At 43.6% G+C, this 27410-nt stretch overlaps 1 protein-coding gene and 1 non-coding gene across 2 annotated transcripts; both read right to left on the reverse strand.

Moving 5' to 3' along the window:
* Positions 1-9443: 9443 nt before the first annotated feature.
* CSTA (cystatin A) lies at positions 9444-23324 on the reverse strand. The gene is made up of 3 exons (XM_059687679.1): positions 23172-23324; positions 12969-13070; positions 9444-9684 (listed from the first exon to the last, which is right to left on the reverse strand). The coding sequence occupies exons 1-3, from the start codon at positions 23235-23237 to the stop codon at positions 9556-9558; spliced, it is 297 nt and encodes a 98-aa protein (XP_059543662.1). The 5' UTR covers positions 23238-23324; the 3' UTR covers positions 9444-9555.
* On the reverse strand, positions 21239-21345 carry LOC132232018 (U6 spliceosomal RNA). The gene has a single exon (XR_009452182.1). It is a non-coding gene; the product is annotated as a U6 spliceosomal RNA (small nuclear RNA).
* Positions 23325-27410: the final 4086 nt, after the last annotated feature.

A 27410-nucleotide genomic window follows, 5' to 3' on the forward strand; every position in this document is an offset into this window, starting at 1 on the left:
TGGCCCGGTAGTTGTCACCGTAGGAGTCCAGCACCTTCATGAGGAACCTCCACTCCTGCTGGAGTCTCCATGTTATCCTCTATATCTGATGGAGCCTGTTTAGGACCCGCTCCTTCGCCTGCTCAATCTCCCTGCAGCGCCGATCCAGTGCCTGGTACTTCCTGCGATTGAGTTCCCGTTGGCACCGCCCTTGCTGGCCTCAGGCTGCCTCCTCCTCTTCGTCTTGCTCCTGGAGGCTGGAGCTGCCCAGACCCCCAGACACGAACTCCACTTCGGTCTCAAGCTCGCTCTCCAGGATGTGACCACCTTCAGCGGAGGCAGCGCCAGCTCCCAGCAGGGAGGTGCTGAGAACTCCTCAAAGCCCACAGCTGCCATGGACCCCTCTCTCTGCTCCAGCTCCATTTCTCCCTGGCTCCCAACGCAGAACTTCCAACCTTGCAAGCCTCTAGTTTAAAGTGGCTTGCGAAACTACAGCCCATCCGATTTCACAGCCAGGCACCCAGGCCCTGGCCGCTAAGCCTCCTGGGAGTTGTAGTTCTCTATTTCCGGCTTGCCTCCCTCGCCCCACCCCCACCCCAGTCCCAACTGAAAGGCCCTGCTGGCTGGTCTAACCCTGTGGCCAGGCATCTGAGTCACCTCGGGTCTTTATTCCTGTCCCGACACCATGCCATCTGACCATGGAGACTCTCCTCTTGCGAGGCCCCTGGGTCTCCTTCTGGGTCTCCTCAGCCCAGGTACTGGATCGCGTGCCCCAGCAGCGATACAGCCCTGGTGCCTGGGTCTCCTTCTGGGGCCTGGCTGTATCGCCCCCGGACGGGATGGCGTGCCCCAGCTGCGACGCAGCCCCAGGCCCTGGGTCTCCTCAACCTGGGCACCGGATTGCGTGCCCCAGCGGCAAAAACAGCCCCGGTGCCTGGGTCTCCTTCTGGGGCCTGGCTGCGTCGCCCCTGGGGTCCAGATGGTGTCCCCAGGCAGCTATGCAGCCTGGCCTCTGGCCCCGCCTCTGGGTGTTCTCCCATCACTGGTGATCAGTGATCTGAGAAGCCAGGCAGACATCTGCCTCTTCCCTGCCCCACCCAGCTTCTCCCATTACTGGCCCAGGGCCGGCAAAGGCGGCCAGGTTCTCTAATCACAGAAGCCGGCAAAGGAGGCCTGGCTTCTCCGAGCAAAGGCAGCTTGGTTCTCTGGCTCTTGGCTGCTGCCTGGGTTTCCGATTGCAGTCAGCGGCAGGCAGCTTCTTCCCTCCTTCCCCTTTTGCCTCCCAGCATTGCGCCTATGTTGGCAGTTAACTGCCAGTCTTAGTTGGCAGTTAATTTGCATATAGCCCTGATGAGCCAATGAAAAGGGTATCGTCGTACGCCAATTACCATTTTTCTCTTTTATTAGATAGGATGGGAGATGAACCTTGGAAGATTCTAATAGGGAAAGGCTAGAGAAGATCAGACCTTCTATGAAGGAACAGCCAGAAGTATGTGCAGGAATTTTGGAGGAAAGTCATATCATTTCCCTAAAAAGGAAGACTTGTCATTAATAGCCAGCTCATCCAGGGCAGGACCTGTCCATTACTTGGTTCCTAAAGACAGAGGTCAGAGCTCAGTGAAACATGTTAACATACAAATGCAGTTCTCTTTTTGCTCAATTGTTCAACCCACATTGACTCTCTCTCTCCCACTAATCAATCATGCCTTACTTTTCTGAGGACAAAGTATTCCTGACTATCTGTCCATCCACCCATCAAACCATCCATATACTTGTCACATGGATCAGATACCTGCCACCCCAGAGCCCTCTTTTAAGGCAAACTTTGCCCCACAGCTGCTACTGAAAGAGCAGCCACTGAAAGCCCATTTCACACTATGCTGATTGGTCAGGGTTGTGCAGTTGGCCCAAAACAGCCAAAGATTAAGTTGGCCAGTGTCCTGTGACATGTCCTGAGCAGAGAGGTTCTCTAGACAATAAAAATCTTCCAGGCTTTCAATGTTATCTCCGATAAGGGTTTAATCTCCAACATTTACAGTGAACTCATACAACTTAACAAAAGGAAGATAAACAATCCAATCAAAAAACGGGCAATGAATCTAAATTGATACTTTTTGAAACAAGACATACAGAAGGCTGAGAGACATATGAAAACATGCTCAAAGTCACTAATTATCTGAGAGATGCAAATCAAAATCACAATGAGGTACCATCTCATACCTGTCAGAATGGGTATCATCACCAAATCAACAAATGACAAGCGCTGGTGAGGATGTGGAGAAAAAGGGATCCTCATGCACTGCTGTTGGGAATGCAGACTAGTGAAGCCACTATGGAGAACAGTATGGAGTTTTCTGAAAAAACTAAACATGGAACTCCCATTTGACCCCGTGATCCCACTTCTAGGAATATATCCCAAGAAACTAGAAACACCAGTCAGAAAGGATATATGCACCCCTATGTTCATAGCAGCACAATTTACAATAGCTAAGATTTGGAAACAGCCTAAGTTCCATCAGCAGATGAGTGGATTAAAAACTGGGTACATCTACACAATGGAATACTATGCAGCTGTAAAAAGGAAGGAACTCCTACCATTTGCAATAGCATGGATGGAACTGGAGAGCATTATGCTAAGTGAAATAAGTTAGTCAGAGAAAGATAAATATCACATGATCTCACTCATTTGTGGAATATAATGAACAACATAAACTAATGAATAAAAACAGATCCAGAGACAGAGAAGCATCAATCAGACCATCAAACCTCAGAGGGAAGGCAGGAGAGGGTGGGGATAAGGGGGAAAGATCAACCAAAGGACTTATATGCATGCATATAAGCATAACCAATGGACACAGACACTAGGGGGGTGAGGGCACGAGCAGAGGGGGGAGTGGGGGGGGGCAATGGGGGAATAAGGACACATATGTAATACCTTAATCAATAAAGAAAAAAAAAATCTTCCAGGCTTTGAAACTGGGCAATACAGAGAGAATGATGTAGTTAGCGGTGAGAGGTGAGGCTTGCAGGAGAGTGGTGATAAGGTACAATAGAGGCTATGGCAGCCCAATATTTTGAGAAAGCAGGAGTTGTGAGGATGCACCCGACAAGGCAGAGAAAAGTCATGCAGAATAGAAGAGACAATGCCAGTTGGAGCTGGCGGGAAAGTGGACAGAGACAGAGATGCAGACAGCTGTTTGGGGAATAGCTGAGACCCACTTATAATGGAGCCCGGGGTGAAAACCCACCAGCACAGTTCCTCAGGTTCCTAGAGTGGCCTTGGGTTCTAGTTCTGGCTGTGAGACCCAGTTCTGCACAGGTCCCTCTTCTCTATGAAGCCTGACTGTCATTTCCTAGATTCCCAAGCAGGTGCATCTTGATGATCAATCCATGCATTACACAAAATAAATTAAGTCTTCTTGAACAAAGGAGCCTCTTAAGAACATTCGGGTGGTCCAGCAATATCTCCATGTTTAAATATTCCACTGACATTAGAACATTCTTTCCTCATCCAACACTTTATCATACTATTTAGAGCACCGGGGATGTGCTTGGTTAGCTTCCTAGGTACCTTCACTGTGTCTGAACTTCAGGTTCCAACCAAGGAAGCCTCAGAAGAGTCTCTGGCCTTTTCCTAAGTAAGAAACCAGGCAGAAATGATTGATTCACTCCTTACGTAAGTGAAGAAACCCGTTTCCCAGGAGTTGCCTGTAACCCTGGGAAGAATTATGCCCTTTGAGTTTTCATTTGGCCCAATTCCAGTCATTTAAGCACAGACTCTGTGGCTGGGAATTCTGGAGGTGCTGGATAGACAGCTGGGGTTGAGTTCCTCACTTGTGAGGCAAGAGCACATTCTCTCTCTCTCTGGGTTAGACCAAATAATTTATGCAACAGAGTAAAAACTCTCGATCCCAGATTCAACTTTAAATTTGATGGTAAAAATGTTTTAGCAATGTAATTTTTTCTTTAGTTGCAATGGTACAGTTAAGGGAAGTTAGGTCTTTTGGGGAGAAAGTTGCTCCTTTACTTGGATAAGCCCTAAATGGCCAACTAATTTTTGAACACTTTTTTCATTAATAGTTTATCCAGTTGTAGGCCTATTTTCTCTTTCTTACTCTGAGAATCCCACCAACTCTTGGAGAACAAGTCTAGTAATTGTTCAAATAATATTACCTTATTCTTTAAAACAAGCCACTCCCTTTTAAAAAGCCATCTCCTAGGTTAAAATGGTTTTTAAACTATTTTAGTTTCTCAGTTTTAAAAAAATTTGTAATTTATCATGATATATGTTAAACATAGATCCAAATGATTGTTTCCCTCAAAGTGTAAATTTTCAACAGAATTTAGGAAATAAAAAATTATTTTTGTGCTGTTTTTATTTAATCTGGCTTGAACAGATTCGGGTTACATTTTCTGACCTTTTTCTTTTTTATTCTTTTTTTTTTCTGTTCTCATTATCTATTCTGTTTTCACCCACTCTCAGTGAAATAGTTTATACTAAACTTTTAACTTTGAAATATATTTTCAACTTCATTACAAGGGCAAATATTTCCATTAAGCTCTTTGTTTTTTCCTTTAAATAACAGTAGTACTCAAGCCAGCTGACACTAGGATCACTTGGACTCTTCCCCAGAGATTCTCATTTAATCAGTCTGCAGTGGGACCTCAACCTGGATTTTTAAAAAAAAATTTAATTAAGTAATTCTAATATGTAAGCAAGATTGAGAATCCCTGCACACATTATTAAATCTTCTTTCCTATTTATTGTTATTAATTATTGTGTTCACTTTAATATGAACTCTACCTAACCAGCAACAATATATGTTTATCCATTTATTCAAGCCTTTTATTTCTGAGAGTGAGGTGCTGTCATTGTCTTTGCATAGGTTCTGTATGTTCCTTGTTAGATTAACTAGAGGCCCGGTGCACAAAAATTTGTGCATTTAGGAGGGTCCCTCAGCCCAGCCTGTGCCCTCTCTCAGAATGACCACCTGCTGGCTTAGGCCTGCTCCCGGGCGATTGGGCCTAAGCTGGCAGTCAGACATCCCTCTGGCAGCCCGGGAGCCCTCAGGAGATGTCCACTTGCAAGCAGGGAACAGGCCTAAGCTGCAGTCGGACATCCTTAGCACTGCTGAGGAGGTGGGAGAGGCTCCCACCACCACTGCTGTACTGGCAGCCGTCAGCCAGGCTTGTGGCTGAGCAGAGCTCCCCCTGTGGGAGCACACTGACCACCAGGGGGCAGCTTCTGCATTGAGCATCTGGCCCCTGGTGGTCATTGTGTGTCATAGTGATCAGTGATTCCTAGTCGCTCTGCTGTTAGGGTCAATTTGCATATCACCCTTTTATTATATAGGATAGAGGCCTGGTACATGGGTGGGGGCCGGCTGGTTTTCCCTGAAGGGTGTCCCGGATCGGGGGGGGGGGGGGGGTTGCTGGGGTGCCTGGCCAGCCTGGGTGAGGGGCTGATGGCCGTTTTTCAGGCTGGCCACACCCCCTTCAGAGTGGAGGGTCCTGCTGGGGTCCCTGGCCAGCCTGGGTGAGGGGCTGATGGCTGTTTGCAGGCTGGCCAAGCCCCCCAGCAGGGACCCTCACCCTATGAGGGTGTGGCCATCCTGGGTGAGTGGCTAATGGCTATTTGCAGCTGGCCACAGTCCCTTCAGGGTGGGGGTGCCCGCTGGGGTGCCTGGCCTGCCTGGGTGAGGGGCTGATGGCTGTTTGAAGGCTAGCCACAGCCCCTTCAGAGTAGGGGTCTCTGCTGGGGTACCTGGCCAGCCTGGATGAGGGGCTTATGGCTATTTACAGGCTGGCCACAGCGCCAAGCCACCCAAGCTCCCAGTGGAGGCTGGCTGGAAGCAGGTATCTGGGATTTATTTAGCTTCTATAATTAAAACTTTGTTGCCTGTTGTGGAGGCCACAGCCAGCCAGAGCAGGCGGGAAGCTTGGCTTTCTCCATCGCCGGGGCAACCAAGCCTCCTGCTTGCTCCAGCTCCATGGCTGCCGGCCGCTATCTTGGTTGGGTTAATTTGCATATAGTCACTCTGATTGGCTGGTGAGCATGGCTTAGGCATAGCAAAGGTATGGTCAGTTAGCATCTTTGTCTTTTATTAGTGTAGATTACTATTTTTAAAATATATATATTTTTTATTTCAGAGAGGAAGGGAGAGGGAGAGAGAGAAAATCATTGATAAGCTGCCTCCTGCATGCCCCACACTGGGGATAGAGCCCACAACCTAGGCATGTGCCCTGATGGGGAATTGAACCGTGACCTTCAGGTTCATCCATGACCTTCTGATTCATAGATCAAAGCTCAACCACTGAGCTATGCCAGCTTGGTGGGAGATGTTATTAGGGCATCTTTAAAACAGTTTCCTCTTTTCTTTTCCCTCCCCTTTACCCCTCCTTTCTCTTTCCCCTCTCTTCCACTTCTACTTCCCCTCTCCTTCCTACACAATTCAGTCCCAAAAACTATGTAACTGGCATAGGATAGATATGTAGATTAATGGAATAGCATTGAGAGTCCAGACATGAATTCATGTGCCTGTAATCAACTGGTTTTGACAAGGGAGCCAACACCATTCAATGTAGGAAAGAAGTCTTTTCAGCAAATGGTGCTGGAACAACTATATAGCCACATGCAAAAGAATGATGTTGTATCCATACCTTTAACTACTGAAAAAGATGAACAAAATGTGTGTAGGATTTCTATGCCAACAACTACAAAATATTGGTGAAAGGAATAAAAGAGAACCTAAATAAATGAGAGACATATTGTGTACATGGATTGAAAAACTTAACCTAGTAACAATATAGATTTTCTCCAACTTGATCTATAAGATTAACTTAAATTCTTATAAAAATTCTAGCAATTTATTTGTAAATATAGATAAGCTTATTCTAAATTTGCATGGAAAGGCAAAGGGCATGCAATAGCTAAAATAATTCTGAAAAAAGTGGGAGAGGTCATTCTACATGCTGAGACTTACTATATAGCTACAGTAATCAAGACTGTGTGGTACTGGTGGAGGATAGATACATAAATCAATGATCAGAACAGAGAATGAGAAATAGATCTACACGAATAGGTTCCAGATTTTTGATAATGGAACATAAGTTATTCAAGGAGGAAGGATAGCCTTTTCACAAATAGTGCTGCAGCAATTAGACATCCATAGGCAAAAAACAAAAAACAAAAGAACAAACCTTGACTTAAAAATTAATTTAAAAAGGACCAAAACCTATATTCCATATATATGTAAGCTAAAACTACACAACTCATAGTAGAAAATATAGGCATAAGTCATCATAAGCTTGGATTTGGCAAAGGATCCTTAGACCTGACCCCAAAAGCATGAGCAACAAAAGAGAAAATATATAATTTGGATTTCATTAAAATTAAAAATATTTGTTTTTCAAAGGATACTATTAAGAAGTGAAAGACAATCACAAAATATGAGAAAATATTTGTAAATTACAAATCTGATAAGGGACTTGTATCTAAAATATGCAAAGAACTCTCAACTCAATAATAAAAAGACAAATAGCCCAATAAGATATGGGCAAAGGCTCTTAAGAGACATGTCTCAAAGGAAGATATGCAAATATATAATAAGCTCATGCCAAGATACTTGACATCATATCTTATTAGGGAAATGCAAATTAAAACCACAATTAAATAACACTCCACACCCACTGACTAGAATGACTAGACCAGCCGTGGGCAAACTACAGCCCGCGGGCCGGATCCGGCCCGTTCGGCTGTTCTATCCGGCCTGTGGAGCCGAAAGAGCGGAGGGTTCTCTTGCTCTCCCCTCCGCTCCTCCACCAGCAGCAGTGTTAACATGTATTAGTTCACACAAACACTCCATCCATGCTTTTGTTCCGGCCCTCCGGTCCAGTTTAAGAACCCATTGTGGCCCTCGAGTCAAAAAGTTTGCCCACCCCTGGACTAGACTAAAAAAAAGTCAGGTAATATAAAATGGTGAAGAGGGTAGCCAGAGAACATATATACATAGCCCAAACAACAGTGTGGTGAAGGGCGGGGGAGGGTGGGTGGGGGCTGGATGGAGGTGGGCAAAGCGTGGGGGTGGGTGGGAAATCTTTAATAGCGTGAAGAACAATAAAAGTCAGGTAATAACAAATGTTGATATGGATGTGAGGAAATCCAAACCCTTATACACTGCTGGTGCGAATGTAAAATGGTGCAGCTGCTTTGGAAAACCGTCTATAAATCCCTTGGACAATTGAACATAGAGTTACCATAGGAACTAAGAAAGCTGGAAACGTATGTGTACACAAAAACTTACACATAAATATATATATAGCAGCCTTGTTCATAATAGTCAAAAGGTGAAGGCAACTCAAATATGCACCAACTGATCAATATATAATAAAAATAAAATGGAATATTATTTGTCCATGAAATAGAATAAAATATTGGCACATGCTACAATATGGGCTTTGAAAACATGCTGCTAAATGAAAGAAGCCAGTTACAAAAGACCACATACTGTATGATTCCATAAATATGAAATGTCTAAAATAGGCAAATCTATAGAGGCAGAAAATAAATTAGTGGCTACTTAGGCTGTGGGAATGGAGGAGGATGGGAGATGAGAGCCAAAGGGTATGAAGTTTCTTTTTGAGGTGATGAAAATGTCCTAAAATTGGCTGTGATGATTGTTGTACATATTTTGAATATACCAAAAATCATTGAATTGTATACTTTTACTGGCAAATTGTATGGTATGCAAATTATATCTCAATAAAGGTGTTAAAAAAGAGAAAATGCAATTAAATGAAACACATGGCTTTGAACCCGATCTTCTATAATAATAAAAGCATAATATGCTAATTACACCAGACGGCCGAACAGCAGAACTACCGTCCAGACAACCTTTCGGATGACCTTCTGGACGAAGCTGGGGCTGAGAGGGCCAAGCCCCTTGCAAGTATTTAATGCATCAGGCCTCTAGTTTTGCAATAAAAGGCACTTTGGGGATGACTAGGGAAATTTGAATGTTATTTGGTGATAAGATGCAAGTAAATGGAGCAGTGTTAATTTCCTGATTTTGGTGGTTGTATATCAGTTATTCAGGAGAATACACTAGTTTGTAGGAAATGCAAAATAAAGTAGTTTTGGTGATGGGGCATCATTATAGGTAACTTACTCTCAAATGTCCAGGAAAAAAAGTGTTTTTGTAACTTGTCTAAGTTTGAGATTGCTTCAAAATAAAAATGTTTTGTAAAACACCTGATTTAAATTTGAAATGTGAGTGGAGATGGTTTGTCAGATTCTCAGCAACCAGAGGGCACTGATGGCTCATGGTGAGGGCAGTATTATTCAGCCAGTTGCGTAGGCCTGACTAAGATTTCCAATTGACATCAATTTGTATGGAATTTCTGCTCTAACGCAATAACATTGATTTTGAGAAAGAAAAGGTAATGACTATTTAATGCAATAGACAGATAGTTGAAAGGATTAATTTATTTAAAAAGGAAGGTTTCTGTATTGATAGTTGCATTCATTAGCAATGCCATCATTAATGGAAGGAATCCAGTCGCTTTTTGAACGTTCCACTAAAAGCCTTTCAGCTCATCGTCCTTGCTTTTGTCTGTCTGGTAACCAGTGAGTTTCAAAGACTGCTGTTGTTGAGGAAGAGGTTTGAATATTTTTATGTGAATATAACTATCATGACCTACCCGCACCTGAAAGATAAAAAAGGGGGGGAAAGGAGGTTTATTTGCATGGATCTATGACAAGGGAGAATCTATAGACCCTGAAGACCTTGCTGCAATGGCTTTTCTGGAACAGCATTCTTAGACACGCCTTCTTAGACCCCTGGTGTTCATAAGCCTGTCACCTTATTCTATGAGAGAACGGGCAGGTTAAAGCCATGGCAAGAGGCATAGGCCCTAAGGAGTGTTTTATTTTATATTTGACTATAATCTGGGTACAGATAAGTTGCATTTCATTTTCAAAGATGCACAGAGCAAAAAAACAAGTGACAGCCTTTTTGGTGATTCTGACTCCTAAACTGGCACACTTTATTTGCCACATGATTTAAGAAGGGAGAAAAACCGCAGAATTGTCCTAGGCATATACTATTAGAGGCAATAGTTAAACATCAGACTCCCTGGGTTATGCTTTTTTAATTGATTTCAGAGAGGAAGGGAGAAGAAGAGAGAAATAGAAACATCAATGGTAAGAGAGAATCATTGATCGGCTGCCTGCTGCACGCCCCCTACTGACAATCAAGTGTGCAACCCAGGCATGTGCCCTTGACTGGAATTGAACCTGGGACCCTTCAGTCTGCAGGTTGATGCACTATCCACTGAGCCAAACTGGCTAGGGCTGGGTTCTGCTTTTATAATTATTGTTAGTTACTTTACTTTCCCAGGGTTCAATTGTCTCATCAGTAACACAAGAAAAATAATCATACTTATCCAATATATTTGTTGAGAGGATTAGATGAGATAATACAAGCCCAGCTCTTAGAACAGTGCCTGGTACATTCTACATGCTCAGTAAATTTTTGGTTCATTTATTCCACACAAAACCCTGCAAAGGTAGGTTATTATTTGCTTTGTGCAGATAAGGGAATGAAGGCTCAGAGAAGATGAGCAGCTGCAATCACACAGGTTTTGATTAGTAGGACAAGTTAAGCAAGAGTTCAGACCCAGGACCAAAGATTACAATAATTCCTTCTTACCACCCACCTTTTTATTTATTTATTTTTTACAGAAAATGAATTTAATAAAATATAACAATTATTGTAACATTTAGAAAATGTGATTAAATTGAAACTCTATTTCAAACATCTTACTGAATGATAAAATTTTACAATCCCCATTAAACGGGCATTCATATAAGAATATCAGATATCACTGGCCCTATTGAACTTGGTAGCTGAGTCTCTGCAAAATAATAATAAGTATGGGGGGATAAGGACACATATGTAATACCTTAATCAATAAAGAAATTAAAAAATATAAAATAAAATAAAAATAATAATAAGTACAAACCACCTGCCTCTGGGTGGGTACTTGAGGAAGAACAGAGAAGGTCACATCACCAGCAAGACCTTAAATCAAGAGAGTGGCTCAGAGCAAAGGGATTAATAGCTAGACTGACAGGAAGTCTGAGGGAATTGGGGTCAGTGGCTATAATCCAATAGCAGAAATTTGATAGCAGAAGGAAGGAGTTGGGAGGGAAAAGAGGGTAGGGAAAGAAAAGGGAAGGGAAGAGAAGAAACTGTGGTTAAGACTGGGCAGGTGATCTTTTTTCTTTTTCTTGTTTTTTTTTTGGGGGGGGGGTGGGTCGGGGGCAGGTGATCTTAAGGGAGGAAAATTTCAAGATAGTTTTCTGATGAGTTTTTAAAGAAATACATGAGCTAATTAATATGTGAAAGTTATTCACTTAGATTAATTAAAAAGTATTAATGATCCCAATTTGGAGGAAATGTTTCTTATTGAATAAAATCATCTTTTCATTGGAAAGCATTCTTTTCCAGCTATGAAGAAAACAGGCTCTCATTCATGGGCTCAACCCCCGGGCCTGGCATATTTCAGGAGTTCAAATTTGGTAGAACTGGGCTAATCCAGTTACATGACCCAGTTCTGTGATTTTCTCATGCTGAGCTGGTTAACACCACTTATGCTATTTCCATTGCTAAAAATATTTTTAAAAATTTTATATTTTAAGTAGTTGTTTGTTAAAGAGAAATAAGCCAGACTGTGCCCTGGTCAAATAATTTAGGAAAGATTAAATAAATACATTTGAATGTCTGTTATTATTTTTCTATTTTTAAATTTATTTTTATTAATTTCAGAGAGGAAGGGAAAGGGAGAGAGAGATAGAAACATCAATGATGAGAGAGAATCATTGATTGGCTGTCTCCTGCACACCTCACACTGGGGATAGAGCCCACAACCCGGGCATGTGCTCTTGACCAGAATCTAACTCGGGACCCTTCAGTCAGCAGGCTGATGCTCTATCCACTGAGCCAAACTGGCTAGGGCTGTCATTATTTATTAAATCAGAATTACCATCTCCTCAATACAAAAGGAGAAAAATGGCTCACAAATATCTATGGTTGACTTGTTGGACTGGTTCCCTCTCAGTAACTACACAAATTTTTTCTTCAGTTAGAACCAGATCAATAAATCATTTACTTTATGCTATAGATGTAATTAATAAAAAAATTATTTTAATGGCCCAGCTGGCATGGCTCAGTGGTTGAGTGAACAGGAGGTCATGGTTCAATTCCCGGTCAGAGCACATGTCCAGGTTACGGGCTTGATTCCCAGTGTGGGGTGTGCAGGAGGCAGCGATCAATGTTTCTTTCTCATCATTGATGTTTCTATCTCCCTCTCCCTCTTCCTTCCTCTCTGAAATAAATTTCACTGTTTTAAACTAAACCGTCAGTGCCACAAGTTTAATCTATTCATTTAAGTTGCAAAAATTATTTAAATTAGTCTATTTATTTGAGTTGTGAAGATTATTTAAATTATAATAATCAAAATGCAAACAGGGCAAAAATGCTTTAAATTATTTCCCCAGCTAATGATTCAAGGCATTCTTTAGTCCCACTTAATTGAGGACATGCAGAATCACAAAGCTTTGAGGTGGAGCAAGCTTTAGCAGAGCATCTGGCCCCACCAGGCCTCCAGTCTCCCTCTTCACATATGAAGCAGCCATCGCCATAAGCTAAACAGGACCTGAACTTTTATGAGATCTTTTTCTACTCGACTTTTGGAAATTAAGTTAAGAATCAATATAAGAAGGCTTTCTAAATTAACAACAACAAAAAGGTATACATATACCGTCATCTTTTAAATTTGAGAGTTTACTACTTAGGAAGTATGCTAGGTGGGCATCTTGATTTAGGACAAGGAGAAGAAACAGGTTATACGTTAGAGGTGACAGGGGACTTCACATAAAGTGAGAAACACAATATCTTTTAGTGCCAAAGTGGATGTTAAACTCTAACCTTGATGTAGTAATTTATTCCAGCAACCACTTGGGTTTTGTATTCTATGGCTTGAAATTCTTCATAAGTCTCATTTGTTTGTGCTTCAAGCTGTGGCTTAACCTTAAGAAAAGAAAAAAAGAAACACATTATCAAAACTATGTTGGGTTCCATTTATGTGATTTACACATCTAGGACCTCAAGTTCCTAAATGATGACAATGAGATCTATGAGCTATTTTCATATTTGCAAGAAAGGAAAACACCTATCTACGCTAATAAAAGAGAAACATGCAAATGAACCATCACTCCATCACTCCACCACACACATGTCACACCCACCAGCCAATCAGGAGCGAGTATGCAAATTAACCCAACTAAGAGAGTGGTTAATTTGCATATGTAGGTGACCAGTGGCCTGGGTCCCAGGAACATCATTGGGCACCCAGGTCACTCCAAGGTAGACCCCGTGTGGGCCCTGAGCAGCCTAGGAAGGGCCTGAGCCAGGGGGCTCCTGGGCAGGGCTGAGCCTGTGATCAGAGCTGAGGGTGCCCATGCCCAGGCCTAAAGCCTTGGCCAAAGGCTTTAGGCCTGGGCAGGGGCAGAGCCGGCTCCAAGGGGAGCAGGGAGCGGGCTTAAGCCGTCAGTAGGACATCCCCTGAGGGCTACCAATATGTGAGAATTTCGTGCACTGGCCCCCTAGTCTTTAATAAGATTATATGGGCTAACAAAAAGGTCAAATTTTGTTGCTTTAGGCTGCATGTACATCAACTCAATGTGGAGATATGATGGTAAGGCAATACAGTGGGGCCTTGACTTACGAGTGTCCTGACTAACGAGTTTTTCGAGATACGAGCCATCTCTCGGCCGATTATTTGCTTTGAGTTGCGAGCTAAAATTCGGGTTACGAGCCAGCTTCAGATACCCATCGCTAGTTGGCGCAGCCAACGTCAAACTGATTTGACATACAAGTAATTTGAGTTATGAGCTCTGTCACGGAACAAATTAAACTCGTAAGTCAAGGCCCTACTATACAGTAATGTTTTGATGGGCAAAGCTGTAATAGTTATATAAGCCCTTGATTAATAGAAAAGGGAGAGCAGTAATTACAACTTCATTAAAAAAAATCCTGACTCAAAATTGCAAACATAGCATCTCAAGATCCTTAATTTAATTACACCTGCAAGTCCCTTTGCCATGTAAGGTAACATATTTATAAGATTCAGAAATGTGGATGGCCACCATTCTGCCTATCATAGAGGAATATAAGCTTAGATGTCAGAATTCTTGAAACAAGCCTGAGAAGGGAGCAAGAAAGTCTCAAATCCTATACCGAATCCTTTTACCGAATTCAAGTTTCCAGTGTAGGTCCTTCATTCCTGCTCTCAGTTGGGCCGCATCTACTAGCGTCCACCATGGTCTCTCTGACTCAGTGTCTGCTAACAGTAGAGTTCTGGCAGAGGCTGGGGTGGAGGACAGGAAGTAGCTTGCCTTGTAGGATGGAGGACAGTGAGAGAGGAGTCTAACTGCCCCTCATACAGATCTCTCTGCAATCCTCTTGGCTTTAGCCCCACACCGCACTCTCCTCTTAGTCATTGTCTGGTTCTTGAGGTAGTTGAGAGCTCTGCATGTGAATCTGCTTGCTTCTGGCTCAGACGGTCCCCTCTGTGGCTTAGGCTCTGTGTAGATGGCTCAGTCATTTTCCAATGTTCATTTGTTTTCAACTTCCAAAGTTTTGTCGGTGCCTCTAAGGCGGTCTTTACCTATCTCCTGTTGTCTTTATATTTGTATGTTTGTGCCCCTTTCATCTCAATCCTTTTCTATTATTTACTAGGAAATAAATGTGTTGCTTGCTATGCCTTATTTATTGGGACACTGCCTCCCTGCCCTTCCCTGAAGCATTTAATGTGCATACACAGCTCTGGTCAGGCCTCTAGTGCATGTAGGGTTCTCTCGAGGCCATCCAGGCCTTCCCATCAGTCGCTAAATGTTTTGAATACTTTTCTTTTGGTGGCTCAGTTTGGGTACCAGAACCGTTTTCAAAGATGAAGACATTTGCAAACGAGGCATTCTCAGACCACTTTTGAGGGGCAAACAGTTCATGGACTACCTACCACTCGTTTCTCCCGTAATCCTGAGATGGATAAAATAAGCTTCAAATGGAAAAAGGAAGAAGACAAAGAGTGAGAAAAAACCAGAAATGGGAAGAAGTGGGTGCAGGAGAGAGAGAGAAGAACGATGGGCAAGAGTGGAGAGAGAAATTGAGTAAGGAAAGGGGTTACTGTCTGCTGCCCCTGTCCTAACCCTCAGCCAACACTGTGTACCACTCACATTAGAAAGAGTTGGAAAGGGTTAATCTCTACACAAAACCCCAAATTATCTATTTAAACCTCTTTTACAAAGAACGGAGGTTGTGAGAAGATGACTGCTTGAGGCTGATAAGTTACTAATTATAGTTACTTGAAGTTTTCAAGTCCTTGCCTGACAACTTAAGTACCTGATTTATCTGTTGCAGCTATCTGTCCTCCTTCTGGTGTCTGTTCTTTTGGTCTTGTTTTTATCACATATCAGAAGTTTTATTTCTATCTGTCCTATCTAAATCTGTAACCTTTCCATTGTATCAGTGCAGTCTGTAAGTCCAGAGTTTTCCACGAGAGAGCTGATTTCGATGGTCCTGGCTTGCTCCTATCCGAGTGTGTGCCCTGATTCCAGGTTCGCTGTACACTCGTCCCTCGGAATCCGAGGAGCTTTGGTCCCAGGACCTCCTGCAGATGCCCAAATCTGCAGATGCTCAAGTCCCTTATATAAAACAGCAGAGTACAGTATTTGCACATAGCCTGTGTTTGCATATAGGTCACCACGTGTTTCAGTCCTGTGTTTTCGGCATAGAGCTTGGCACGTGGCAAACCCAAGTTTTGCTTTTTGGAACTTCCTGGGATTATTTTTCCAAAATGTTTTTGATCCGGGGTTGGTTGAATTCACAGATGTGAAGCCCGTGGATACGGAGGACCTACTTACTTATTACCTGTAAAAACTCTCCCCCTTTCCAGTAAAACAGATTTGTACTGTTCTAGAGTGGGATGCTATGAACCTGAGGTGACGAGATTGAAGCTGAGGAACAGGAAAAGGGGGAGAGTAGGAAAAAGCTGCTCAGCCAAACCTGTTTCAGAAAGCAGCTTGGTGCTGAGAGGCCCCCAGAATGAGTGCTAAGAGGTGAAAGCCAGCTGGGAGTGATGCGGGGGGGGGGGGGGGGGGGGAGGGGGAGACTATAATCTGATAGAGCATCTGAATTAATCTGAAAAATAATCATATTAATTTTAAATCTTAGAATACATATACTAATGTGAACAGAGGGTTAAGTTTCTTATATGGGAACAGCGGGTTAAGTTTTTCTAAGTTTCATTTCTTAGGCCAATGCACCTGCATACTCCCTTTGATCCCGGGCAAAGTGATGGAGGAGGTGACTCAGCTGCGGACAGTGTCCAGTGTACCCAGCAAGCAAGCAGAACCATTAAGCATGGCCAGGCTGTCCCCATCAGGAGTCAAGCATTATCTCATCGTCTGATGACCAAGAACAATAGCTGAATTCTGCATGTAGCAGCATCCGTTCCCAGCCTCACCCTAGCTCCTTCCCCTTTATAATCCTGTCCCCTGCACCTTGCTGTAAGACAGGTTTTGGATGCTTGTAAGCTTCCTGTCTCCTTGGTTGGCTGGCCTCCTCAATAAAAGCCTTATATGATTCAACCCTGCCTTCATTATTGGACAGAGCTACAGGTAGCCCCAGCCCACCTGGGGGTTTCCCGGTAACAGAAGTGGTGGTCAGGAGCCTGGTGGAAAACTGACAGACCTTGAGCTGAACAGACCTTGAGTTGGTGTTCACCCTTCTCAGCCCGCCACGCCTGGTGGTGGCTGAGGCGCTGGAAGAAACAGTGTAGGTGTACTGCTTGGGCCCCAGCTAGGGGAAGGATGCTGCCAGGGAGGAGCACCTGGTAAAACACATCTACCCCAGGGCTGTTCAGCATTTCTTATTGTTGCAGAGCATGAACCTTGGCACCTTGTTCTCTGGCATCTGAGGATTCCAGCCACGCTGCACCCAACACCCAGGAGTTTATCTTATCTATAACCAGTCTGCAGAATCATTTGAATTATGCATGGTTTAGGAAAGAATGGATCGAACGGTAATGGTGGCAGCATGGATAGACCATATTTTGGGAAGTTTTAGAGAGTCAGGAAGGGGCGTTTGGGTAGCAGCGTGAAAGTACAGTAAGGGCTGGTGAGAGGTGACTCGTGGGCATTTGTTGTCTATGTTTTGAGGGAAGGAGAAATTTTGGGGCAAGGCACCTGGTGTACAAGAAGTGATGGCATCTGACAGAAGAGAGGAGGGCTTAAGAAAGGAGGACAAAGTCTGAGATTGGAGGGAGGAATGAGATCAGCAGCAGATAAGTAAACTGGGGTGTTCTTACACAGGATGACTGTGATCTTCTAAGAGAGGAACCGAGACACCGGCTGGAGGGGCCAAGGTGATGGGAGGGGTTGAGGAACTGAGGAGACATAAGGTCCAGCTCCATCTCTGTGGAGTTTCTAGAAAAGGACCAACAGGATATGACAAAGATGGTGTTCTGGCAGCCCCAAGGTTCTGTAGTGGTTGTTTGTTGGCATGAATTCATAGATTTATAATGGGTGAGTTTTTTGTGGGTTTGCATCCCCCTTGAGCAAAGTTTCCTGGACCCAGAGTAGAAGCTGAGGAGGAAGTGGTGGCAGTGGGCATGGTCTCTAACTGAGGATTGGAATGCCACTGGCTCACCAGGTCATGGAAATCGGGGTGGAGAAGAGGATGGAACCACCCACATAGGTCCAGCCTGGGTGAGTGATCTGGTGGGCCTATGTGTGTTCTGAAGTAGGTGGTTGAATGGCATGTTCTCTGGGTGTGGGGCAGTGGGAGAGGTGATTGACGAGGAGGCTATAGTCAGAGTAGAACACACATTTGTGTGTGAGTGAGTGCCATGACATGCTAAGCCCTGGGGTGTGTCCATATGGTATGCAGATGGGGTGTTTGTGTGGAGTCTTGGCAAATGAAAATCACGATCAGTGTATATTCCAGGAATGGTATTCAACAATCAGGTTTGACTTAGGTATGTGTGTGTGCGTTGGTGTGGGTGTTCTATGTGTATGTACCCATGCTTGTGTAACAATAGCTCTTATTTCTAAAAATAATTATTGAAATAACATTTTTTTTCCTGCCCATAAACAGTTTCAGATTTTTTACCCAATGGTTTTAATAAGATAAGATAATGGTGCAGAAGCTGTTGCTAGTAGGGTCATTCATTTGGTCCTTAATTACATATACAGGGTGAGGCAAAAGTAGGTGTAGTTGTTTGTGTGAAAAACATAATAGTACATAAATCATAATACAAGAATAAACTCTTTTGCCTACTCACAGCTCTAAACCTACTTTTGCCCCACCCAGTATTATGGCTTTTCATAGGTGAGGTATATATATACTCTTTATTTCCTTGTGTGTATCTCTTATCTCCAATCTATTTTATAAATTTCCCTGAGGACAGGACTATTTTTATACCCTCTAAAATCCTTCTCTCCCTATAACAATTCACACAGTACTGTGTACATAATCAATGTTTTCTGAATGAAGAGACTAGGTTTGTTATTTTGTGACAACTTGTCTCCCAAAATAGGAAAGAGGATAGAAGAAGGTTATAGCCAAGATGCTCAAATGATATAGAGCAGGGGTCCTCATACTTTTTAAACAGGGGGCCAGTTCACTGTCCCTCAGACCGTTGGAGGGCCGGACTATAGTTTAAAAAAAAAACTATGGACAAATTCCTATGCACACTGCACATAACTTATTTTGAAGTAAAAAAACAAAATGGGAACAAATACAATATTTGTATTTGCATGTGGCCCGCGGGCCGTAGTTTGAGGACCCCGATATAGAGAATCTTGGAAGAGGAGGTTCCTTTCAGGTGTACTCTGGTCCCAAGCACCCTTAAAACTCTTTGGTAATGATTCTGCACTTACCATCCAGCCTCTGCTATCTTCAGAATGAGGAAACTCTTTTCTTCTCCCTTCAGAAATGCTCATCTTCTGAACCCAAACCTCTTTGTCTGATCTTTTTCTGACCTCATCTAACATCCCTCTTTCATTTTGATATCAAATTCCTTGAACAGGCAGTTATCATTTATTTTTTATTTTTATTTAAATTTTGTTTTTTGTTAATCCTCACCTGAAGATATTTTTTCATTGACTTTTAGGGAGAGTGAAAGAGAGAGGAAAAGACAGAGAGAAACATCGATGTGAGAGAAACACATAGATTGGTTGCCTCCTGAATGAGCCCTGACCAGCGCCTGGGCCAAAAAGGAGACTGCAACCAAAGTATGTGGTCTTGACTGGAGCTGAATCTGGAACCCTTTGGTCTGCAGGCTGACACTCTATCCACTGAGCCAAACTAGATAGGGCTCATTTATTTTTTGATGTTTTCCCCTCTCTATGAGATGACCTTCCCCCTTCCTCCCCCTCCCTCACCAATGGGGTTCTTTTTTTTTTTTTTTTAAATATATTTTATTGATTTTTTACAGAGAGGAAGGGAGAGAGATAGAGAATTAGAAACATCGATGAGAGAGAGAAACATCGATCAGCTGCCTCCTGCACATCTCCTACTGGGGATGTGCCCGCAACCAAGGTACATGCCCTTGACCGGAATCGAACCTGGGACCTTTCAGTCCACAGGCTGACGCTCTATCCACTGAGCCAAACCGGTTTCGGCACCAATGGGGTTCTTCTTTCAGTTGGCATTCCACTAAGAAGCTCTCTGGTAAGAACAGGGAAAGCTGATAAACAGCTCCCCCCCCCCCCCCAAACACCTGCATTTTAACGAGTGATTTTTCAAAATAGAAATACATTAAAAAATCAAAGGAACAAATCTATAAGGTAAATGACTGGGACTCCCTCAAATCATACTAGGTATGTGATTTGCCAGGCTCTGCCGGGGGACCTAACTAAATTCTATAATCTTGAAGGTGTTAATTATATTTACTCACTTAAAAGTGGTTATAGTAATATCTGCCTCTTGGGATTGTTTTTGGGGGAACAAATGATATAATTGGTGTGAAAGAGCTTCCTAAACTATAAAGTGCTTCCGAATGGACTGTTCCTCTATCTTCCAACACTTAATCGGAAATTGTTCCCTAAGGCTCGCTCCTGTGAGAGAGGGAAGATAAAGGATAATTGGGAGGTTAACACCTGAGTAGCTGAACTACCACACAGTAATTATTCACCTGAAAGTAAGGAGGTTTGACAAGCAATCTCTAATCTTGTTCCTGGTCCAAATCCTATGATTATAAAAAAGTACTTAACTGGAGATTGTTTTATATGTTCCAGATATCTTGATTTCCCTAAATGGACTGGAAAGTCCTTGAGGGCAGGAGCCATGTCTTACAGTCCTTCTGTATCTCCTATACTCTAAAATACAGTGCTGACACAGGAGAGATATTAGAGAAAAGAGTCATTGATATCCATTTCTCATATTGATTTAAATCTGAGGCCTGCTGCTTGCACAGAGAAGCAAATTTGCCACATGTTATCTCCCCAGGGTATCTCCCTCACCCCATGTACTTCTCCCTGTTCCTGCCACTGTAGGATAGAAAAGGCAGGCGGTCAAATATCTGGAGATAGGCTAGCTTCTTCACAAGGTGGTTATTAACATTTTTGAATCTCAGTTTTCTCTTCTGAAAAATGGGCACGATGCCTTTCCTCCCTGCCCCAGAGGTTTTAAAGATCAAATGAGAAGTTGAATGGAGGAGAAAGCTTTTTAAACGCAAAGTACTACCCTGGCTGGTTTGGCTCAGTGGATAAAGCGTCGGCCTGGGAACTGAAGCGTCCTGGGTTCAATTCTGGTCTAGGGCACATGCCCGGGTTGCGGGCTCGGTCCCCAGTGGGGGGCGTGCAGGAGGCAGCCCACCAGTGATTCTGTCTCATCATTGATGTTTTGCTCTCTCTCTTTCTCTTTGAAATCAATAAAAATATATTAAACAACAACAACAAAACAAAACAAAAAAACCTGCAAAGTACCTTTCTGAGGTGATGTAGCTACTGTAAATACCTCTCTCTCATTCTACTCTCTGACAAGATTGGAGCCTGAGATGTGCAGCAAGAAACACACTTTCAAATTAAATTTATCATTTAAGACCTGGCTCACAGATGGGTGTTATTTTTTTTATATTTTATTTTTGCCAAGAGACATATGAAAACATGCTCAAAAATTTTTTTTTTCTTAAAAAAAATATGGAACGCTTCATGACTTTGCGTGTCATCCTTATGCAGGGGTCATGCTAATCTTCTTTGTATCGTTCCAATTTTAGTATATGTGCTGCTGAAGCGAGCACCAGATGGGTGTTATTAACCATAAAGCCTTCTTATAGCTTCTTCTTAAAAAAAATTGCTGCTAACCAAGACAGGATTTTAAAAATAACTAAAATTGCTCAGTGGTTGAACATAGACCTATGAACCAGGAGGTCATGGTTTGATTCCCTGTTAGGGCACAGGCCCAGGTTGTGGGCTCAATCCCCAGTGTGGGGCGTGCAGGAGGCAGCCAATCAATGATTCTCTGTCAGCATTAATGTTTCTGTCTCTCTCTCCCTCTCCTTTCCTCTCTGAAATCAAGAAAAATATATTTTAAAAATTAAAAATAAATAAAATTTTAAAAATCATTAAAATTTTCTGCATCCTCTATATTTTAAATCTCTGTTATCCCCCAACCCCTTACAGTTCTGATCCTTGAAGAGTCTCATAGGGATTTTCCAGGGTCAGGGCTGATTTCAGGCAAAAATTTGAAGTAAGAAATTGTGACGCCTCATCTATGCTATTTATTTCTTGTTTTCAAGTAATTTTTATGCAAGTTATCTCATTTAGTCCTTCCAGCTCTGAGATCGGCAGGGCAAGAGATGCTATCTTCATCTCACAAATGAAATTGAGAAGCTTTCGGCAGCACTTTGAGTTTAGAAAGCCCGTCTCTCATAGGTCTCTTAGGATACTGTGGCTCTGGTCCTGCAGGCCAGTGAAGTCCCGGGCAGCAGCATGGGCCTCACCTGGGAGCTGGTTGTAAATGCAGACTATCAGGCTCATCCCAGAATTACTTGAGCCAGAATTTGCGTTTTAACAAGCCCCCAAGGTGATTCATGTGCTCATTCAAGTTTGAGAATACTGACCCTATACAGGGATTCAAGTGAAAGTATCAATGACTTAATATCATCATCTCCAAGAAAAAGAAAGCTCCAAGGTATGTATTTTTCAAAAGGACTCTTAGAAGAGGAATATTGAGCCCCAAAGAATGAATGGTAGAATTCCAGGCATCTGATCTCTTAGAGAGCTTTTCAGGGCTCTAACATAGGGGACCCCATCTCTTCCACTTACACAAGAAGCTGATCTTGTTGGCTCAACAGTGGCATAGAATGAAGCATCAAAGAGGCAAAGAAAGAAAGAATGATACAAGAAAACAGAAAATGATACAATCCTAAAATAGTAATTTATATATTTTCCTTTTCATAAAATATGCAATATAATCACTTTTATTATATGGGGGATAGCTAATCAAACACTTAGAAAAAAACATATCAACTTGCTAAAAAGCATTTAGCGTTCTGTTTTCACCATCATCAATTTCAGAATCACCATAGACTATTCCACTTCTCTTTTCTACTAGTTTTCCATCTTCTAAATACTAAAAGACTAAGACATTGTCTACTTGGCCAAGTTTGTAGGAAATTTGTAAGTGGATTGCCTTTACAATGTTGTTCTCCATTCAACCATTTAAAAATATTTCTCTGCAGTGAGTTTGAAGTCTAGTTTGTCAAATTGTTAATAACCTCAGACTTTAATTACATGTTGACTCCAATTGGTAAGATTAAAAATGTTTCATCAGTTAGAAATCCTAGAATCATACATTGTAAAAGCTTTAGAGATCATCCAATAAAAAGTTCTTCTTTTACAAATGGGGAAACTGAGTCACAGAGAAGGGACATGGCTTCCTCCAGATCATTCTCACAATTGGGGTTATCAGAGATTTCATCTAAAAAGACTTTTAGTTGTTAAAAAGCCTGAACAAAGCTACACATTTCCCAGTGTTCTGATTTTCACGTTCACCCACATCATCCAGGGCCAACCTAGGAACTAAGATTTTGGGTCAAACCTTTCCATGGGTTGCATCACTCACCTCATCAGCAATCTCCTGAACTTCTGGAGTGGCAGGTTTGGCTTCAGTTAAACCTCCAGGCATCATTTTGGCTAATTGGTTCTTTGCTGGGCAGGATACTGGAACTGAAGTGGTCAGGTAAGCGTGGAGACTCCTGTTTTTAAAGAAGGTGTTGTTCACAAGCTCCGCCTACAGAATGTTTTATTTTTCTTAAAGAGCAAAGGGCACAGGAAAATGAGGATGCCTTGAGACAAGTCTTCCTGCTTCCTCAACAGAGTAGCTAACAGGAATTCAGAGGAACGAAGGACTGAGGGTGAATAGTGGGTGTGCACCAGGAGTCATGCCTTAGCAGGAGTCATACTCCCTGCATTCTCTCATGATGGTTCCATCCTGCTGCATCTGAGCAGTGGAATCTGAAGCCACAGCCAGAGTTTCCCGAAAACCTCTCACAGAAATTTTTTTTAAAGGATTACTTATTAATAATGTCAAGACTGAATGTTTAGAATTTACTCGCCTTTATAAAGAAAGTAAAAAAATTCTTTACAAAGAAAGTAAAAAGCCATGGCTGGATAATTTTATTTTACATTTATTTACATTTCTAGAGCTGTTTAAAATATAGAAAAACACAAAGAATAAAGCAACAAACACTTATATGCCTGTTAGACAGAATTCAAACTTATAACATTTTGTCATTTTACTTTCTATCTTTTCTGGTAGTTGTTTTTAAGAAATAAATTATTACAACACCACCCTGCCTCCCCCCTACTACAGTTTGAGTTTGGTATCCTTTTAGCCTATTTTTATATTTTGACTTAGTATGTTAAAAAAAAATCTAGCTGAATCTTATGCTAGCCATCCTATATAATAAAAGCCCTAATATGCAAATTGACTGAATGGTGAAAGGACCAGTTGCTATGATGCACACTGACCACCAGGGGGCAGATGTTCAACACAGGAGCTGCCCCCTGGTGGTCAGTGCACTCCCACAGGGGGAGCACCGCTTAGCCAGAAACCGGGCTCAAGGCTGGCGAGTGCAGTGGCGGTGGCAGGAGCCTCTCCTGCCTCTGTGGCAGTGCTAAGGATGTCCAACTGATGGCTTGGGCCTAAGCTGGCAGTCAGACATCTCCCAATGGCTCACGGGCTGCGAGAGGATGCAGGCTGGGCTGAGGGACTCCCCGAGTGCACAAATCTCGTGCACCAGGTCTCTAATACATTGTATAATATGCTTTTAAATACTTAACATGTTTTGTCACTCCATGTTTATACACAGATCAATCTAATTAATTTCCTTTAACTTTATTTTATGATAGATCTATCATCTCTACTTGCTCTATCTGTTATATGCTATTCCATATTTTACATACTTATTCCCCTATTGATGAATATTTTGATTGTTTCTAGTTTTTTACTGTTATAAACAATATTGCATTTCCCCCTTTTGTCCATGTATGAGGGTGTCTGCAGGCAACTTATCTAAAAGTAAAATTTTTTTGTGTGTGAATATTTATTTGTATTATTTTATTCAACTTCTGGAATATGTAACATATACATATGATAAAAGTGTTCAAAAGGAATGAGAGAGTTCAACCACTCTATTCCTTTCCCACTCTACTCACCAGCTTCTCCTGGTCTTCAGAGATATTATTATTATTTTAAATATATATTTCTATCTAATAATAGACAAACATGGTACTTAACCATACCTTCGCTATGCTTCCCATTGGCTAATCAGGGTGATATGCAAATTAACTGCCAACCAAGATGGTGGCCGGCAGCCAGGCAGCTGAAGCGAACATGAGGCTTGCTTGCTCCAGTGATGGAGGAAGCCAAGGTTCCCCGCCTGCTGCGGCTCGGCTCTGAGCTGCACTCTAAGCAACAATGTTGCAATTATAGAAGCTAAACAAACCCCAGATACCTGCTTTTGGCCAGCCGGCCTCGGAGCTGGAGCCGCAACAAAGTTTCAATTACAGAAGGTAAATAAATCCCAGAATAAAAAAGAAAAAGAAAAAAAGGAGAGACTGGGAGCCTCAGTTGCAGGCTTGGCCTGCCTGAAAACAGCCCTCAGCCCCTCATCCAGACTGGCCAGGCACCCCAGTGGGGACGCCAACCCTGAAGTGGGTGTGAGCAGCATGAAAACAGCCATCAGCCCCTCATTCAGGCTGGCCAGGCACCCCAGTGGGGACCCCCACCCTGAAGGGGGTGCGGGCATTCTGAAAACAGCCATCAGCCCCTCATCCAGGCTGGCCAGGCACCTCAGTGGGGACCCCCACCCTAAAGGGAGTGCGGGCAGCCTGAAAACAGCCATCAGCCCCTCATCCAGGCTGGCCTGGCACCCCAGTGGGGACTCCCACCCTGAAGGAGGTGCAGGCAGCCTGAAAACAGCCATCAGCCCCTCACCCAGGCTGGCCAGGCACCCAAGCAGGACCCCCACCCTGATCTGGGACACCATTCAGGGCAAACCATCTAGCCCCCACCCGTGCACCAGGCCTCTATCCTATATAGTAAAAGGGTAATATGCAAACTGGCCCTAACAGCAGAAAGACTGGGAATGAATGGTCACTATGACACACACTGACCACCAGGGGGCAGACGCTCAATGAAGGAGCTGCCCTCTGGTGGTCAGTGAGCTCCCACATGGAGGAGCTCTGCTCAGCCACAAGCCAGGCTGATGGCTGCCAGTACAGCGGTGGTGGTGGGAGCCTCTCCTGCCTCCTCAGCAGTGCTAAGGATGTCCAACTACAGCTTAGGTCTGCTCCCCGCTGGCAAGTGGACATCCCCTGATGGCTGCCGGGCTGCCAGAGGAATGTCTGATTGCCAGCTTAGGCCCAATCCCCTGGGGAGCAGCCTCAGCCAGCAGGTGGTCATCCCCTGAGGGGTCCCAGACTGTGAGAGGGCACAGGCCGGGCTGAGGGACCTCCCCCCTCCTCGAATGCACAAATTTTTGTGCACTGGGCCTCTAATATATATATATATATATATATATAGTATTGATTTCAGAGAAGAAGGGAGAGAGCAAGATAGACATAGGAACATCAATGATGAGAGAGAATCATTGATAGGCTGCCTCCTGTATGCCCCACACTGGGGATCGAGCCTCCAACCCCGGCATATGCCCTGACTGGGAATCTAACTATGACTACCTGGTTCATAGATTAATGCTCAGCCACTGAGAGATGCTGGCCAGGCAGAGACATTCTTTACACATACAAATCTGTACTAATAATAGCCTAGGCCGTCATGACCTAAATGACCAGATGGACAACTGGTCACCAGGAAGTGCATGGAGCACCTCTCGGTCCCTCCCCTGTGGCCCACAGGCTCCTATTACAGCAAGGCTGGCGGCAGGTGGGCGGGGGGATGGCAGGGGGGTGGGCGGCAGGAGGGGAGCGAGGCAGACACGGCAGCTGAGGATCAGGCCCAGAGAGAGGCCTGGAGAGAGAGGCAGGGCCTTATCTGCAGCCTCCGTGGCTGCTGGCAAGGCCCTGAGAGAGAGAGAGGTGGGGCCTGATCCGCAGCTGCTGCGGAGGCTGCGATCAGGCCCAGAGATAGGCCTGGAGAGAGAGAGACAGCTGTCAGCAGGGCCTTCTGGATTTCCCAGAAGAGCCAATGGCTGCTTAGGAGGTGAAGCTTTTGACGCTGACAGGCATAGAAAGCGACCAATCAGAACCAAATCTGGGTGAACTGCGAAGGCAGAACCTAAGGTGGGGGCTGAGGTGGGGTTTTAAGGGCAACAGCTGTTTAGTGTAAGGTGTAAGAGAGCAGTTCAATTTTTTAATAACTGGTTTGGCAGAATAGTGCATATGGCTGGCTATCAGTCAGATATAGAGATTATGTATTTTTGTCTACAAAGAGCATCTCCTCCTGCTGAAAAAGGCTTTCCCCCCATTTTAGCAATCCTATCCTATATAATCTACCTATACTAATAAAAGGGTAATATGCTAATTAGACCAGGTCGACTGGCCATCATCCAGTCGTCTGACTTTCTTCTGTACAAAACCATGGTGGTGGAGGCCGAGGCAGAGGCAGTTAGGGGCGATCAGGCTGTCAGGGGAGAGCAGTTGGGGGCAATCAGGTCAGCAGGGGAGCAGTTAGGGATGATGAGGCAGGCAGGCAGAGGTGGTTGGGGGCAATCAGGTAGGCAGAGGCAGTTAGGGGTGATCAGGTAGGCAGGCAGAGAGGTTTGGGGTGATCAGGCAGGTAGACAGAGGGGTTAGGGGCAATCAGGTAGGCAGGCAGAGTGGTTAGGGGCAATCAGGCCAG

Source organism: Myotis daubentonii, chromosome 3 (assembly GCF_963259705.1).
Source record: "Myotis daubentonii chromosome 3, mMyoDau2.1, whole genome shotgun sequence".
In the NCBI taxonomy this organism is placed as follows: domain Eukaryota; kingdom Metazoa; phylum Chordata; class Mammalia; order Chiroptera; family Vespertilionidae; genus Myotis; species Myotis daubentonii.